This window comes from Halictus rubicundus, chromosome 10, assembly GCF_050948215.1.
Source record: "Halictus rubicundus isolate RS-2024b chromosome 10, iyHalRubi1_principal, whole genome shotgun sequence".
NCBI classification, from domain to species: Eukaryota; Metazoa; Arthropoda; class Insecta; order Hymenoptera; family Halictidae; genus Halictus; species Halictus rubicundus.
The window spans coordinates 16,129,540-16,142,345 of NC_135158.1; the positions used below are offsets into that span (position 1 = coordinate 16,129,540).

A 12,806-nucleotide genomic window follows, 5' to 3' on the forward strand; every position below is an offset into this window, starting at 1 on the left:
GTAGAAACGGTCTGAAGAAAAACCGTGGTGTGCTTGCCCACAAATATTTGAGAGTCGACGGACGTTGTAATTGAACGTTTGCGCGGCCATGTTCCCTTGTTAATTAGAGAAACTCCACGCTATACTTTTTATGGGCAGCCAGCACAAAAAGATTGCCGAAGAGATTGAATGAGTTACGCCGAGTTTCTGGTTCGAGTGTTTGTTCTTCGCGGCACTACGACGTGCGACCAGGACCGAGAGGTTGATCGAGGAATTTGGCACCTTCGCATAATCGTCGACAGAAAAATCGACGCCGGACGATCCACGGCGGACCTGGTAACACGTGTCATAGTTACTACTATTTACAATTCGTCAAGCATATGCGATAACGTACTCTACACTAGTTCTCATTCGCTGGACATCTCATTCATATTCATCGGCCTTCGATTCGCCTACGACCGACAGGTAATTGCTTTCAATGCGATTTATGAATTTGAAACAGACCGCGGCGTTAGGCTACTCGCATTCTTTCGGTGCTTTCGAAACATTGTTACTTTATTCGAGTCTCGCTCGACTCTTTTCGTATCCTTAAAATTGCCATTGCATTTCTCTTTTTCTTTTTCTTTTTTTTTGCACGATACAAATACCAAGGAGTTACATAGACATTCATTTCTTTTCTTAACAATTTCATTGAGTCGAGCACAATAAAACAGTATTTAGAACATTCTCTTAATGCTTCTACTGTTTTCCATTTGATCTACTCGTGTTTGTCATAAATCCATAAAATCTGAAATCTAATTTTTTAAGAACATACACGTGCTCTTTGATATTTCAAGATTCCGTCTGCAGAGAAATTCAATGTTTTTTTTTTTTAGAACAAATATGTACGCAGTGGTTTTTGAAGATTCCCACTGCAGAAAAATGGAATTTCTTGAGAACATGTGTGCTCGTTAATGTTTGAAGACTCTGTTCGAAGAAACATGAATTTTAACGAATGCATTGCTTAACCACGGAACGAGTATGTATCAACGTTTGCATTACAGTGTTATCTATACACGTATTTCAGTTTACAAGGCTGTATACAAAACGTTTATTAAATTATATGCATTTATTTTCATTTACATATAAATTCTAAAAATTTAACCGAATGTTTATCAATATTTCTTCTTCTTTAAATCAAAAGGACATCCTGCACCAATTTATAGATCTGCAGCCAAAAAGCTTTCAAAATTCGTATTGCTAAGCTGCATGTTTATAAAAGATATTTGTTCTAGAACGATAAAAAGGGATTAAACGTTCATGCAATGGTGTAGATAAGATCATCGTTGACCCATTCCACGAGGCATTGATAACTGCACCGGCTCCGATTACGACGAAAATAGAAATCCAAAAGAATAATGTTTCGTGGGTCATTGATGACCCACTAGGTCACAGCTGCGCGTCCGCAGAGAATACCTAAACGTTTTGCGATACTGTAATTCATCCCAGTGAAAGTACGAGTCTAGAGAAAACGCTTCTTCGTGGGTCACCGGTGACCCACGTGGCGTGGAGCATGTTACGAAAGATATTTATGTTACTTCACGCGATCGGCTATATCCCGGCTCGTCCTTCAAACCTTCCGAGGAAATTTATGGCTGTTTAGAACAACCGTAAAGTGAAACGCGCGTTCATGTTCAGTAACTCGATCTCTCTATAAAAACAATCGACACCGGAAGAAGCTTTCGCGGATAAAAAAAAGAATGGTTAAATTTGTCACTAAAAAGAAAATTATTTACTAGAAAAAAAAAATGGAATTTTAAAAATACATTAAAACACACGGAGGTAATATTTTGTCTTGGTTTTCTACAAATAAAAATTAATATAGATCTTTACGGTAAAGCAAATGTTGTTTTAAAAAATTACCGAAATTGACTAATCTAATCTTTACATGTAAATCTAATTTTACAAATGAAAAAAATGGTCACGGCCCTAGCATTTTGCAGGACGGCTTCGGTAACCCCGAAAATCCATCGAAAAGCAAAAGAAGTTTATCTGAGGCGAACTTGAAAATGCGCTGCCTCGCACAACTCACTTTCTTTCCTTGTGGTAATTGATAGCCCGTGCCATGAGAGTTGCCACCATCGGCCGCAACGCCTTTCCCTTACCGTCGAAGTAGTATGTCGCTATAGTTTGCAGCTCCTTCTGCGTTGTGTTCCTGATGAGTACCTGAAACAATGGCAAACGTAACCTTGACTTCGAACGGTGAAACGGAACTCTGATTGTTACTAGGAAAACCGCGACTCGGTGTCTTCCATCCACAAAACTGAACACGCTTGCGTTAGAATTGTTATGGTGTGCCCCACGAATCGAAATGTTACGCGATGAAGGACTCCCTTGGGAAACGATTTTTCCAGATTTCTTTGCCCATCGTGAACACAATGGACACTTTATAAGAGGTAACATGAATATTCTGCGAATGGTTTTCGCGGTTGGAAAAGTACCGTTCAAGCAAACCGGCACGATAGTATTTCAATTCAATGCAGGCGTTACATATATTATTCTAAACCAATTTATTACTGGCGCGTGCATAGGCAACGGCTAGCCATATTACGATGATGATGATTCGCATACGTGACGAACGAACGGTCGCCGGATTGCAAGCACGGTAGAAAAAGAGCAGAAGGATCGCTTTGAATTCCAGACATGACACAAGCTGAAAGTCCGTCCTGGAATTTGGCCAAAGTCGAAAGGAACGCTCGTTAGCAGCTCGCGAGGCGAGCTTACGTCACTGAGGCTTTCCGTATTGTCTCCGGCCACCTGATCGGAAGTTGCCGATGCACTCCACTCGACTTGAGCGCACTTTCTTCTAATTGTAAAACGCTGCTTCATCCGAGGTAATTGGGAATTGAATTATTCAACTTTTCGGAGATTTCCTTCAGGACTTTCATTGTCTCAAAATTGTGCCATAGAGACATTTCTGGCACTCGTTAGGATCGAGCGATTTTGTTCGATATTTTCACTGTTTTTTACTCCTTTTGGGGGAATCCTTGTCTTAATATTTCTACTCCCATTAAAAAATCCTCAGTTCATTTTTTTAACTCCTTTTGGAAAAATCTTAGTTCAATATTGTTCTCCATTTGGAGCAATCCTTAGTTTAATATTTGTATTCCTTTTGAAAAATCCTTAGTTCACTTTTTTACTCCTTTTTGGAAAATCCTTAGATCAATATTTCTACTCCTATCGTCGGAGACCTCTAAATTACAAAATTATGTTTAAATATTTCTTCTCTCCTGTCGAAAATTCTATTATGAATAATGACACTGTCTACAAAACGACAGGGACGCGGTGTACTCATTTCACTTGATTTTAATATTCATATCGACTTGAATTAATCAAACTTCCAATTGAATGATATTCCATTTTATCGAATTTCATATTTGGCAAGTGTCCAAAGATCTCAATGTATTATAAAGACAGGCGTCTAACCATGACGTAATCCCGCCGAAAAAGAACACGAAAACCATGCGCAGGACAAAGTCCATCGGACTTCTCGTTTTTAAGAATGAAATATCGATTCTCCGGTTCGAACGCGCCGAAAGAATGCGACTTTTCGATTCGCTCTACTTTCCACCGGCTAATACGCAGAGATAAAAACTGAAAAGTGGACGACGAATGTCTCCAGCGAAAGAAAGTTAAGTTGTGCAGGTCTGGTGTAATGAATTGACTCCGAAGAAGAGTGCCGGAGGCAGACAGCGACAAGAACAATATCAATCTTTACAATCCTTGTTCATCAATTTATTGGTGCTTCGTACGGTACCGCGGAAATTTGCACGCATCGATATGCCTGTACGAAAAAATAAACGTTCAATTCCCGTTTCAATCGAGTTGTGCAATTGTCGTCGGGAGACATATCTGTTTCGAATTAATACGAAAATTAGTTGAGCAACAAATGGTACCTTTGGTCACATTGAATTTCATTTAATTCGTGTATCGAAGGGTTAAGCTTCCTTTACCCGTAGCAATTAGAAAACCCACTAATAGGCTATTCGATGCCCAAAGCGTCAAGGGTGGTTTCACCCCTTAAGCTCTACTGAACCAGTCTACTGACATTAGAAAACTGTTTTCTACAGAAACGTTCGAATGAATAATTGTATAAAGTCTGACTGGATGCATTCTCGCCTCCGTTGAAAGAACCAATAATCACGATAGTCTTAGAAGCCTGGAAATTTTCGTGAATGGTCCAACAGTTCGCGAACATGGTCCGTCATCACTGTGGTCGAGCAGGGGCGCACGCAAGGCCGACGATCTGTCGCGCATCCCCGCCACGTAATTGCGTGACGGCTCGCCCATGATATCGCGTTCCATGGTGCAACGAGAAAAAGTGCTTTCTAAACGCGCTCGGACGCGCATACGCAAATACAATGGCAGCAGCTGGTGGGCTCGGACGCGAGTAAAAGTTCCAGATACTCTCGGCCATATATGCAGACCGTGAAGCCAGCCAGCGGCTGCTTTCGCTAGCCGAGCGCGAAGCGCCTCGAGCACAGGCGCCCTGTCGTGAAAACGGCATTCCTCACTATAAATATTTATAATTACGCGTCGCGAGCCTGATCGTCTTGCTATCGCGTCGCCTAGAAACTAGCCAGAAAGAGAGAGACAGAGAGAGAGAGAGAAAAAAGAGAGAATTCAGGCGACCGAGAGTCTCGCGTCGTCGTCGTCGTCGTCGTCGTCGTCGTCGTGGTCGTTGTCGCGAGCAATGACGAAACCAACCGGCGATGATGCAAATCGATGAGCCCGTTCCTGACACACTGGCCATCCGAGGACAGTCTTTCCCTTCCGGATCTGGTCCACCTCTTCCTGTTGAAAACCCCCTGGCCGGAAGTGCTTGCCGATTCGCCGCGTATCCGGAAGGTTTCCACCGAAAATGGCGGCAGGAAATCGATTCGGTGACTTGCGAATTTGACTAATCGCCGATTGCTTTTTTTAGCCGATGAGTCAAATTTCTCGGACCTTGGACACTCCTCCGAGAACACCGGACTGGATGCTGCGTGGTTCTTTAGCCATTACCATTTCTCAACTTTGCTATAATCCGACTACATTTAACGTTCTCAGAGTGCGATCGCAGTCCTTCGTGCGAATAGGTATGCACCTGCCCGCAGTCATTTTTCAACAATACATTGACAGTCTCCGTTAGAAATGATTATTTCCTGCTAGTAACCGTGCGGAATCGAATCTTCCTCATTGTTCAACTTTGCTGAAGAACCGCTTTTTCTGTCATTGAGAGATAGCACCCCGTTAATGGGCAACATACTTCAATCGTTTTCTTCAAAGGTGCAGTGTATAATGCCAAGGAAAATTGTTGCTCAAGGTAGCAGTATGACTCGGATTTGCAATTTCTAATAAATCATAGACAGGTTTCGAGGATCCTTGCAATTACAACTATCAACATCTTAATCAACGACCGCTGTCGATAGCAATCGTTGTTGAGCATAATTTACTTCTTCGACTGTTGCTCTATGATTTATCGTGTAATTGTTCTTGACAGAGTTAATCTATAACATTATCGTTGATATTATTGAAAAGTCCTCTATAAGGAGAGTACCTCCGCTGTATTGAAGATTATGGCAGACATGTTCGGACTAAATTGTGTCCTGATGGTACCTCAAGGCCCCATTTCCATTAAGATTTCTTCTTGTGCTTCTTTCTTAAGTGCACAAATGATTGTGCACTTTATACAGTAATAACAATGACTGCTTGAATCAACGATCTGGTCTGCTTTCCGATATCTTTCACCGTGAACTTTTTCGTGAAATAAGTTTCCCAACAGTTCCTAGTAGGTACGTGCAGATAAAAGGCACGTAACGCTACTATTTACGGGGGGGTTCAAGCTTCCTCGTTTTTTTTCCCCGCGACTGAACAGGTGTCCTTACGCGGAAAGATACACATTGCATTGTAGAAAGTGAACGCACGGGCAGAACGTGTCGCGTTAATTTGATGAACGTTTCTGCGTTAGGATCGTGTTGTCGCGGGATCTCCGACGCGATTACTTCATCGCGAGGATGCTCCGGGTTCTACTGACCTCTCGTATATTGTCGTAGACATCTTTAAGGTCGTCCTCCAGAAGCCGGTAAGGATCGACTTGGTAATCGTGCATGGATCCGGGTAGCTGTGTTTGCATGGAACTCATCATCCTTGTCCTGTAGTCTCGTGTGCTCGTTCTACTCTGCAAGAAACAACACGGATTCATTATTAATGGCAGCAGGAACAATCTTCGGGTTCTATTTGCATAATAGTCATTTTAACACTAATTCTATCGTATAAATACATTTTTTGTTGAATCAATGGTTAGCGCGATACAATTTATTCGAATATGTAATTTTCTGCGATAAGATGACTCGAACTGTACACTGTCTTTATAGCGAAACGCGAATCACGGCTAAGCTGTTTATGATTGCGACGATTAGCCAATATCCAGGCGTGCATTGGAAACGCTATGTGTAACAGTTGCACGAAACGCACTTGCAATATTCATGCCCAAGAAACGTACAGTTGTATTAAATACATTAGACGAATCTATGCATTTTCCTGCGCTCAATTTCTCGCAGATTGTCAGCTTCTCCAACAATATTAAACGATTAAAAAACAGAATATAAAGCAGGCTTAACAAATGAATCCCAAGATAAGTCATTACACAGAATATTTCGTCATTAGAACGCTAGGAAATGTCAATAATCAGCAGAACGCTAATTAAAACAAGCCAAATATTCTGTTTCTAGAAATAGAAATGAAATTTAATGGAATGCTCGATCCGTGTTGATCGTAAACATAAGTCAAGTGCTGGATTTTTATTCAGAGAATCGATTTTTCGGTTCCACGTGGTTCGTTACGTTCGCTTACATTAATATTCTTTCGCAACGATTGCAGAATCGCGCGTTACGACATTAAACAGTTTTGTTTATTTTTTTTTAACGTCCAGATGTTTAACCACGCTTGTTACAATCTGGACAAACATTCGCGCATAACTGAAATACTTTTCTAGCTTCGCTCGTCAATAACGGAGAGAGGATGTCGCGCACCGCGAAACGATATCGTACTGATCCGTAGGATCTGTTATTTACACGTACTTGTAAATATGAAACGATTGCATGGTTCAGAGTCATGCGGGAAATGAAGTGCCTCGAGCGAGACAGCCAGCGGAATATTAATTTCACGAATGCGTTGCGTATGTCCAACAAGCATCTCGTCTGCGCGATCACGCGTCGCCGCTACTAGCCCAGTCTGATCACACACGCGCCTCTACTACTTCGCACTTCGCGGCGCGTCTGATTTGCCGTTGAGTTTACCACTTGCTGGAAATTGCTCGACTAGAGCAATTCGACCTGTAATCTTAAACATCGAGTTTTTGCTTTTAAGATTCAAAACTACTATAGCTACACTTTTACACTTTTTTTTTTAAATCCGTTAGAGCTTAAAAAATATATTGGAAGAATTTAAGTATACTGTTACACTACCTTCGACTTTACCGTTTATTAGTTGACCATTATTAATTGGTATCAATCGAACACTAGTAATTGACTTGATGACAAACTGTCTCTTCTATCGTTCTGAACGGGTTAATGAATCTCTTAATTGATAACGCGTATCTTCCTTATCATGAAATGGCTGCAAAGATAAAACTTTATGCAGACGTTCGTAATCTATACAATCAACGCTACAAACGGAAATTTATTAAGTTTGCATGAAAAAGTAAGTCAGTATCACACAGTAAAATTTTGTTGTTCGAAGCATCGTGCAAATATTTGTTTCGCATGATTGATTTACTCTTTGAGAGCAGTAGAAACGGTGCGCCATGCTCAGACACGGCAGCCGTGTCAAACCAACTTTCGGAGACGATTATTCCAAAACAGGTGACTTTTATGAAAAAATGTTATACTTTGGTTTTCATTCGGGTTTCCTGTAGAATCAGCTCCTTCTCGTGATTAATCAGAAATCGGTTTGTTATGACAAAAACGAATAGGTGTAATATAAAACAGTAAAAAGTATTTAATATTCAGAAAGAAAATTCAGTTTGTTGCTATTCAGGTAGAAAACTTTTATTTCTATATTGACTATATTGAGAGTTGGATCAAATTCTCTGAGCGTGCGTTCGAAAAACATAAGAATAATATAGTTTCAGCTGGTTCTTATCTTTCAGAACAGTGTGCGATGGCATCGCCATGCGATTTCTTTCGGATAAGCGTGCAGTTCGACCGGAATAGCTGATCGGTTCGGCAAGCGGCCGACAGTTCTTTTGCAAAATCAATCATTCTCGGGACTGTTTACGTTTGGTGGGCACGTAATGGCTCTCGCCGCGGACGGTACGAGCGCGTCTCTTTTCTTTTTTTCTTTTTCCCCGAGTTGTCGGCAAGACTACGACAGTGCCAAGACGGCATTCTTTCCCTGGTAGTGCATCGATGTCTACTTTCGTCATCGAAACTTGATTCTGATTCCCAGCGATTTCTTAGCATTCACCGCGGACGCGAGACGACGCTCACTCGCGGTGTACTCGCCGGTTGTCCATCGAGTGTGTGAGATCAGCCGGCGGATTGGGCATGTCAGGATGCAGTAAATGGCACCCAACAGGCAACGTTTCACAAGTTCGCTCGCCTCTTTGCCGGCGGTTTAATTGAGGTCACGGCAGGCAAATAATACTCTGTGTCGAGCCGGCAACAGCCTAGACGCTGGATCGACACATCGGTAACTGCGCATCGGTCGACCACGATTGACAACTTAATACGAAAATAAATATTTACGGGGATAAGTAGCTACCCGCCGCCGCGTGTCGTGATCATCTTCTAAATCCTCAAGACTGCAAGACTTTGATGGCCACAGTCCTTTTCACGAGCTCTAGCATGAAATAATGATAGATCTCTGCTAGACAGGGGCCATCTTTGACACTATGCTATTTCCTCCTAGCTTCGAGCATAAAACAGTGATTGACGACCCAAATATTTCGACTCGCAATTCTTTATTTGTCATTTTTAGTTTAATCCTCAGAATCTTTGTCTACGCTCAATTTGCCTGACTTCGGTAGTCTTTTTTTCCAGTTGAATTAATAGCGGCCATTTGTTCTTCCCTATTATTTTCTTATAGTTTCGAGCTCCAGGGAACGATTGATGATTGAAAATTTGGCCCCCGCAATTTTTTTCTAATGGTACAATTTTTTAATAGTTTTTTCGACAGCAAGGAAATAATCGACAACTCGGTTAAAGGGTTTTTATTTTGCTCACTTGTATTTATTATTTGTAGTGGAATGAATGCGTATCAGTGCCTATTATTTTTCTATAATTTCAGCTACAAGAAAATTGCTAACAACCACGTTAAAACTAAAAGTTTGATTTCACATTTCATTAAATTTTTATTGGAATCTTCAAGATCATTCATTTTATATGTCTTCAACCTAAGCGTTCATGTATTCTAGTTCAATTAATGGTACGAGTTTAATAGTTCACTCGTACGCTGGTATAATTTTTTACGCTATCTTTTTACGGTTTCATAAATTGCTTTACTAATAGCCCAATTAAATGAAACGTTACAGATTCCGTTCAAGTTTAATTCGTCCAATGAATATTTCTCACGAGCTAACATAGAGTCTAATAGTAACATAACCGTATAAACTGGAACAGCTACCGTCTATTAGTACGTAACATCATTTCTATTAGATTTAGAATGTTCTTGATTTCCTCAAACATATTCAAACCCTGTACGCATTTGCACAAATGGCGTATTTATAACTTATAAATAAACTTGCTCGATAAAAATACTCGGGACTAAAAACTATTAGTCCCAGTTAGCTTCGTAGCTTCGTTCCAACTTCCCAGTCTCGTGTGAACGATCAGAATAAAATAAAAGATATGATAAACTCCGCGATCTACTTATCATACTTCTATCGACTCATATTTGATCCTCGCGCTCTATTTTAACCGTTAACCTCGCGCGGACATCTAATTACAGAATTTTTTCTTTTTTTTTTTTGTAGAATAAGCATGCTAAAGTTCGTTTTGGTTTGCACATAGAAGGGACAGGTGTAGGGCGATCGTGTTTGCTTTGCCGATCGTTTCGTTAGCACGCCGGTTTCTTGAACGCTGGCCTTGAGTAACGGAACGATATGGGAGAGGTAAAAGTGGGGTAGTGAACTTGCCAGTTGCCACTAAACTAGTTGTCCAAGAATGTAATAACCGGCCACCTCGCCGTGGAAATCACATGACACGCATCGACACACATCGAACACGGTCATTGCTCAATGTTGCATGTCCTCCTATAAACATGCTAACGGTTTCAATTTTAGGTTGACCTCACGCCGAGCACGATATACCCGCCAACCGGAAAACGCATCGGTCGCAAATCCCGTTTTCCGTCTCACGGACACGAAACCTGGCTCGCAAGTTCTTCCACCGTCATTCGAAGGTCGTTCGCATGCACGCTCACACTTCGCCAGAAAAATCGTTTTCGCGTAATCACCAGAATCGTCAGTTTCCAAGTCGCACGTTTTTATGTTGCTTTTGTGGTAGCGAGTGTACCGGTCCTTTTCAAATGATTCTTTGTACATTTTTTAAATAATTTTTTGGTTGGCGTTACATGAGAGCTCTACGAATAGAAATATGTTCACAAAAATATTTCTTTGGGAAAAATCGTCCCAGTCGAGAGGGGTTTATCACCGTGGAAGTTCGAGGAATGTGTGTCAAATTTTGAATTTGACATGCATACCGTTTTGAAATGAGACATTACCATCGAAATTCACAATCACAGAGTCCCCGCCACCCCCACCTTAGAGTCATGCTTTCACCGAGAAACGAACTATTCCGTCGAATTAAGTTTCTCGAGTCGCCCGGAGCTCATTTCTATGACGGGCAACCGACTCGAGCGGAGTGTCGTTAACCAAATGACACCCAGAACGGGAGTTCTCTGTCCCAGATGATTCGATAACACCGTCTGGCGATGTAGGATGACCTCCGTGCATAATATAATACTAAACATCGGTGTATCTTGCTAGACGATCTTTACCTCGAACGATCATTTCCCGCACGAGGAAACGCTTTGATCGTGACTGTACCCGACGATTTTTATTTTTCGGAAAGTGTTGGCACGTTCAGGGTAAAAGTTGATCAAGGGTGGTGACATGATTACGAAATTCTCGTCGGGCAAGATGTCACGTGCGTAACGGTTCACTCACACAAGTCTCGATCCGGTGGTAATGAACTCCCTCTCCCTCTCCCTCTCCTCCGCCCTCCTCTCTCTCTCTCTCTCTCTCTCTCTCTCTCTCTCTCTCTCTCTCCCTCTCTCTCTCTGTCTCTCTCTGTCTCTTTCTCTCTTCGACAACGAGACTTTCTTAAATTCTTTTCGCCGAATTCTTGTCATTCCTCGATGGCGAACTTTTATGCAAAGTAAACCTATTCTAGGCGTAGTCGTCTAGCTGTGGCAACACATAGGAATTTCAGCTAAGTTACGTATGATTCCAAGAATCTGGGAATCGATTAGGATTCCAGAATTTTAGCTTAATAGCCCGTGTCCGTGCACCGGGGAGCTCTTGATCCACGTGATTCTTCGATCATGATTTGTGGTCCTTTCAGGCTTTTTGGTTACGTGGAATAACGACTGAGTCAGGGTGGCTAATTACACTTTTTGGACCGTGCTAAACGCAAGATTTATTCATTTTGTAGGTGAAATGATTTTTAAAACCATGTTCAAAGAGAATTATTTTTCTTCAGATGTTTTGTCTATAATTTTAATGGTTAATTTTAGAAAAATCACTACACTGGTTGTCTCTGAATCTAATTTGTTACCTAATGTCAAATTCATGGAACGACAACCAAACAATATGACAAACACAGGGATAGTTGGATTTTTGAACTGCCTCGTTGAAAATAAAAGAACGAGATAAGATAAAATTGAATTAAAATTACTTTTCTTTGATAAGCAAAGAAGCTTGTACCGAGGACGTATAACGAGCGAGGCTCGATTTTTACGCAGCATCAGATTGACAGGACCGCGTAAAAACCACATTAATTTATATTATGTGTCCAATTAGACGTGCTTGAAAATGCAATAAATGTTCAGAGTTTTTCAAAGAGTAAAACAACCTGCAGAGTTCGCGCAGGTTCTTCCAAGTACTCGATTATCTCTCACCGACCTCTGAAACGGGTAAACTTTTCTATAAAACACGTTTTCCAACTTTTATTTTCACTGATCTGATCCAGTCTCTTCGCAGAATGGCCTCGGTTAAACCAAAAAGAAAAGCGGAATAGACCAGGAAAAAGGACAATGAACGCTCAATGTCGGAATTGAACGTCGTTTCCACTTTGCGTCATCTCCGCAAAGCCTGTTTCTTATCTCGACGCAAGGATACGCAAGGATCACATACGCGATCACTATCGAGTTTAAAAACTTATTAGCGTCCAAAGTACGTTTCCCTTAATTGCTTGAGAATTTTTTACGGCACAGAAAATCCTTGTTGCCTCGTGAACGGCGCGCGCGCGTTTTGCATACAGTCACTGGCTCTAATTTTCTTTTATCTTGTTTCTTTTGTTTTTTTCGTCGCGCGTTCACTTTACCCTTTTCCTTGCCCTACAAAAACCGCCTGCGTATGGCCGCGTAATTAGACCTGTTGGCCAAGAATTAATATACCTAGGAGAGGTTTTAACGAGGCAAGAAACGAGCCGTCGGATTCCACCCGTGTGACTGGCCATGACTACTATCGATAATTTATTCCGCGTAAAAGTCGGGGATCGGCCACGTGTGGATTTCGTGTATAAGAATAGAGAAACACACCTTGGGAAACGCACGTGGTCCGAATAGAATTTCGCGGTGTCCAC

The 12,806-nt window shown here is 41.5% G+C and overlaps 1 protein-coding gene across 2 annotated transcripts in view; it reads right to left on the reverse strand.

The window, feature by feature from the left end:
* Qless (decaprenyl diphosphate synthase subunit 1 qless) overlaps nucleotides 1-12,806 on the reverse strand; it is a 49,139-nt gene that overhangs the window by 11,948 nt on the left and 24,385 nt on the right. The window contains exons 2-3 of one of the 2 annotated variants that reach the window (XM_076794998.1): nucleotides 6,035-6,178; nucleotides 2,051-2,184 (exon numbers count right to left, since the gene is read on the reverse strand). In XM_076794998.1, the coding sequence (XP_076651113.1) occupies nucleotides 2,051-2,184; nucleotides 6,035-6,178 (278 nt within the window). The remainder of the gene's footprint in view (nucleotides 1-2,050; nucleotides 2,185-6,034; nucleotides 6,179-12,806) is intronic. The other variant, XM_076794999.1, reaches the window with a different exon arrangement.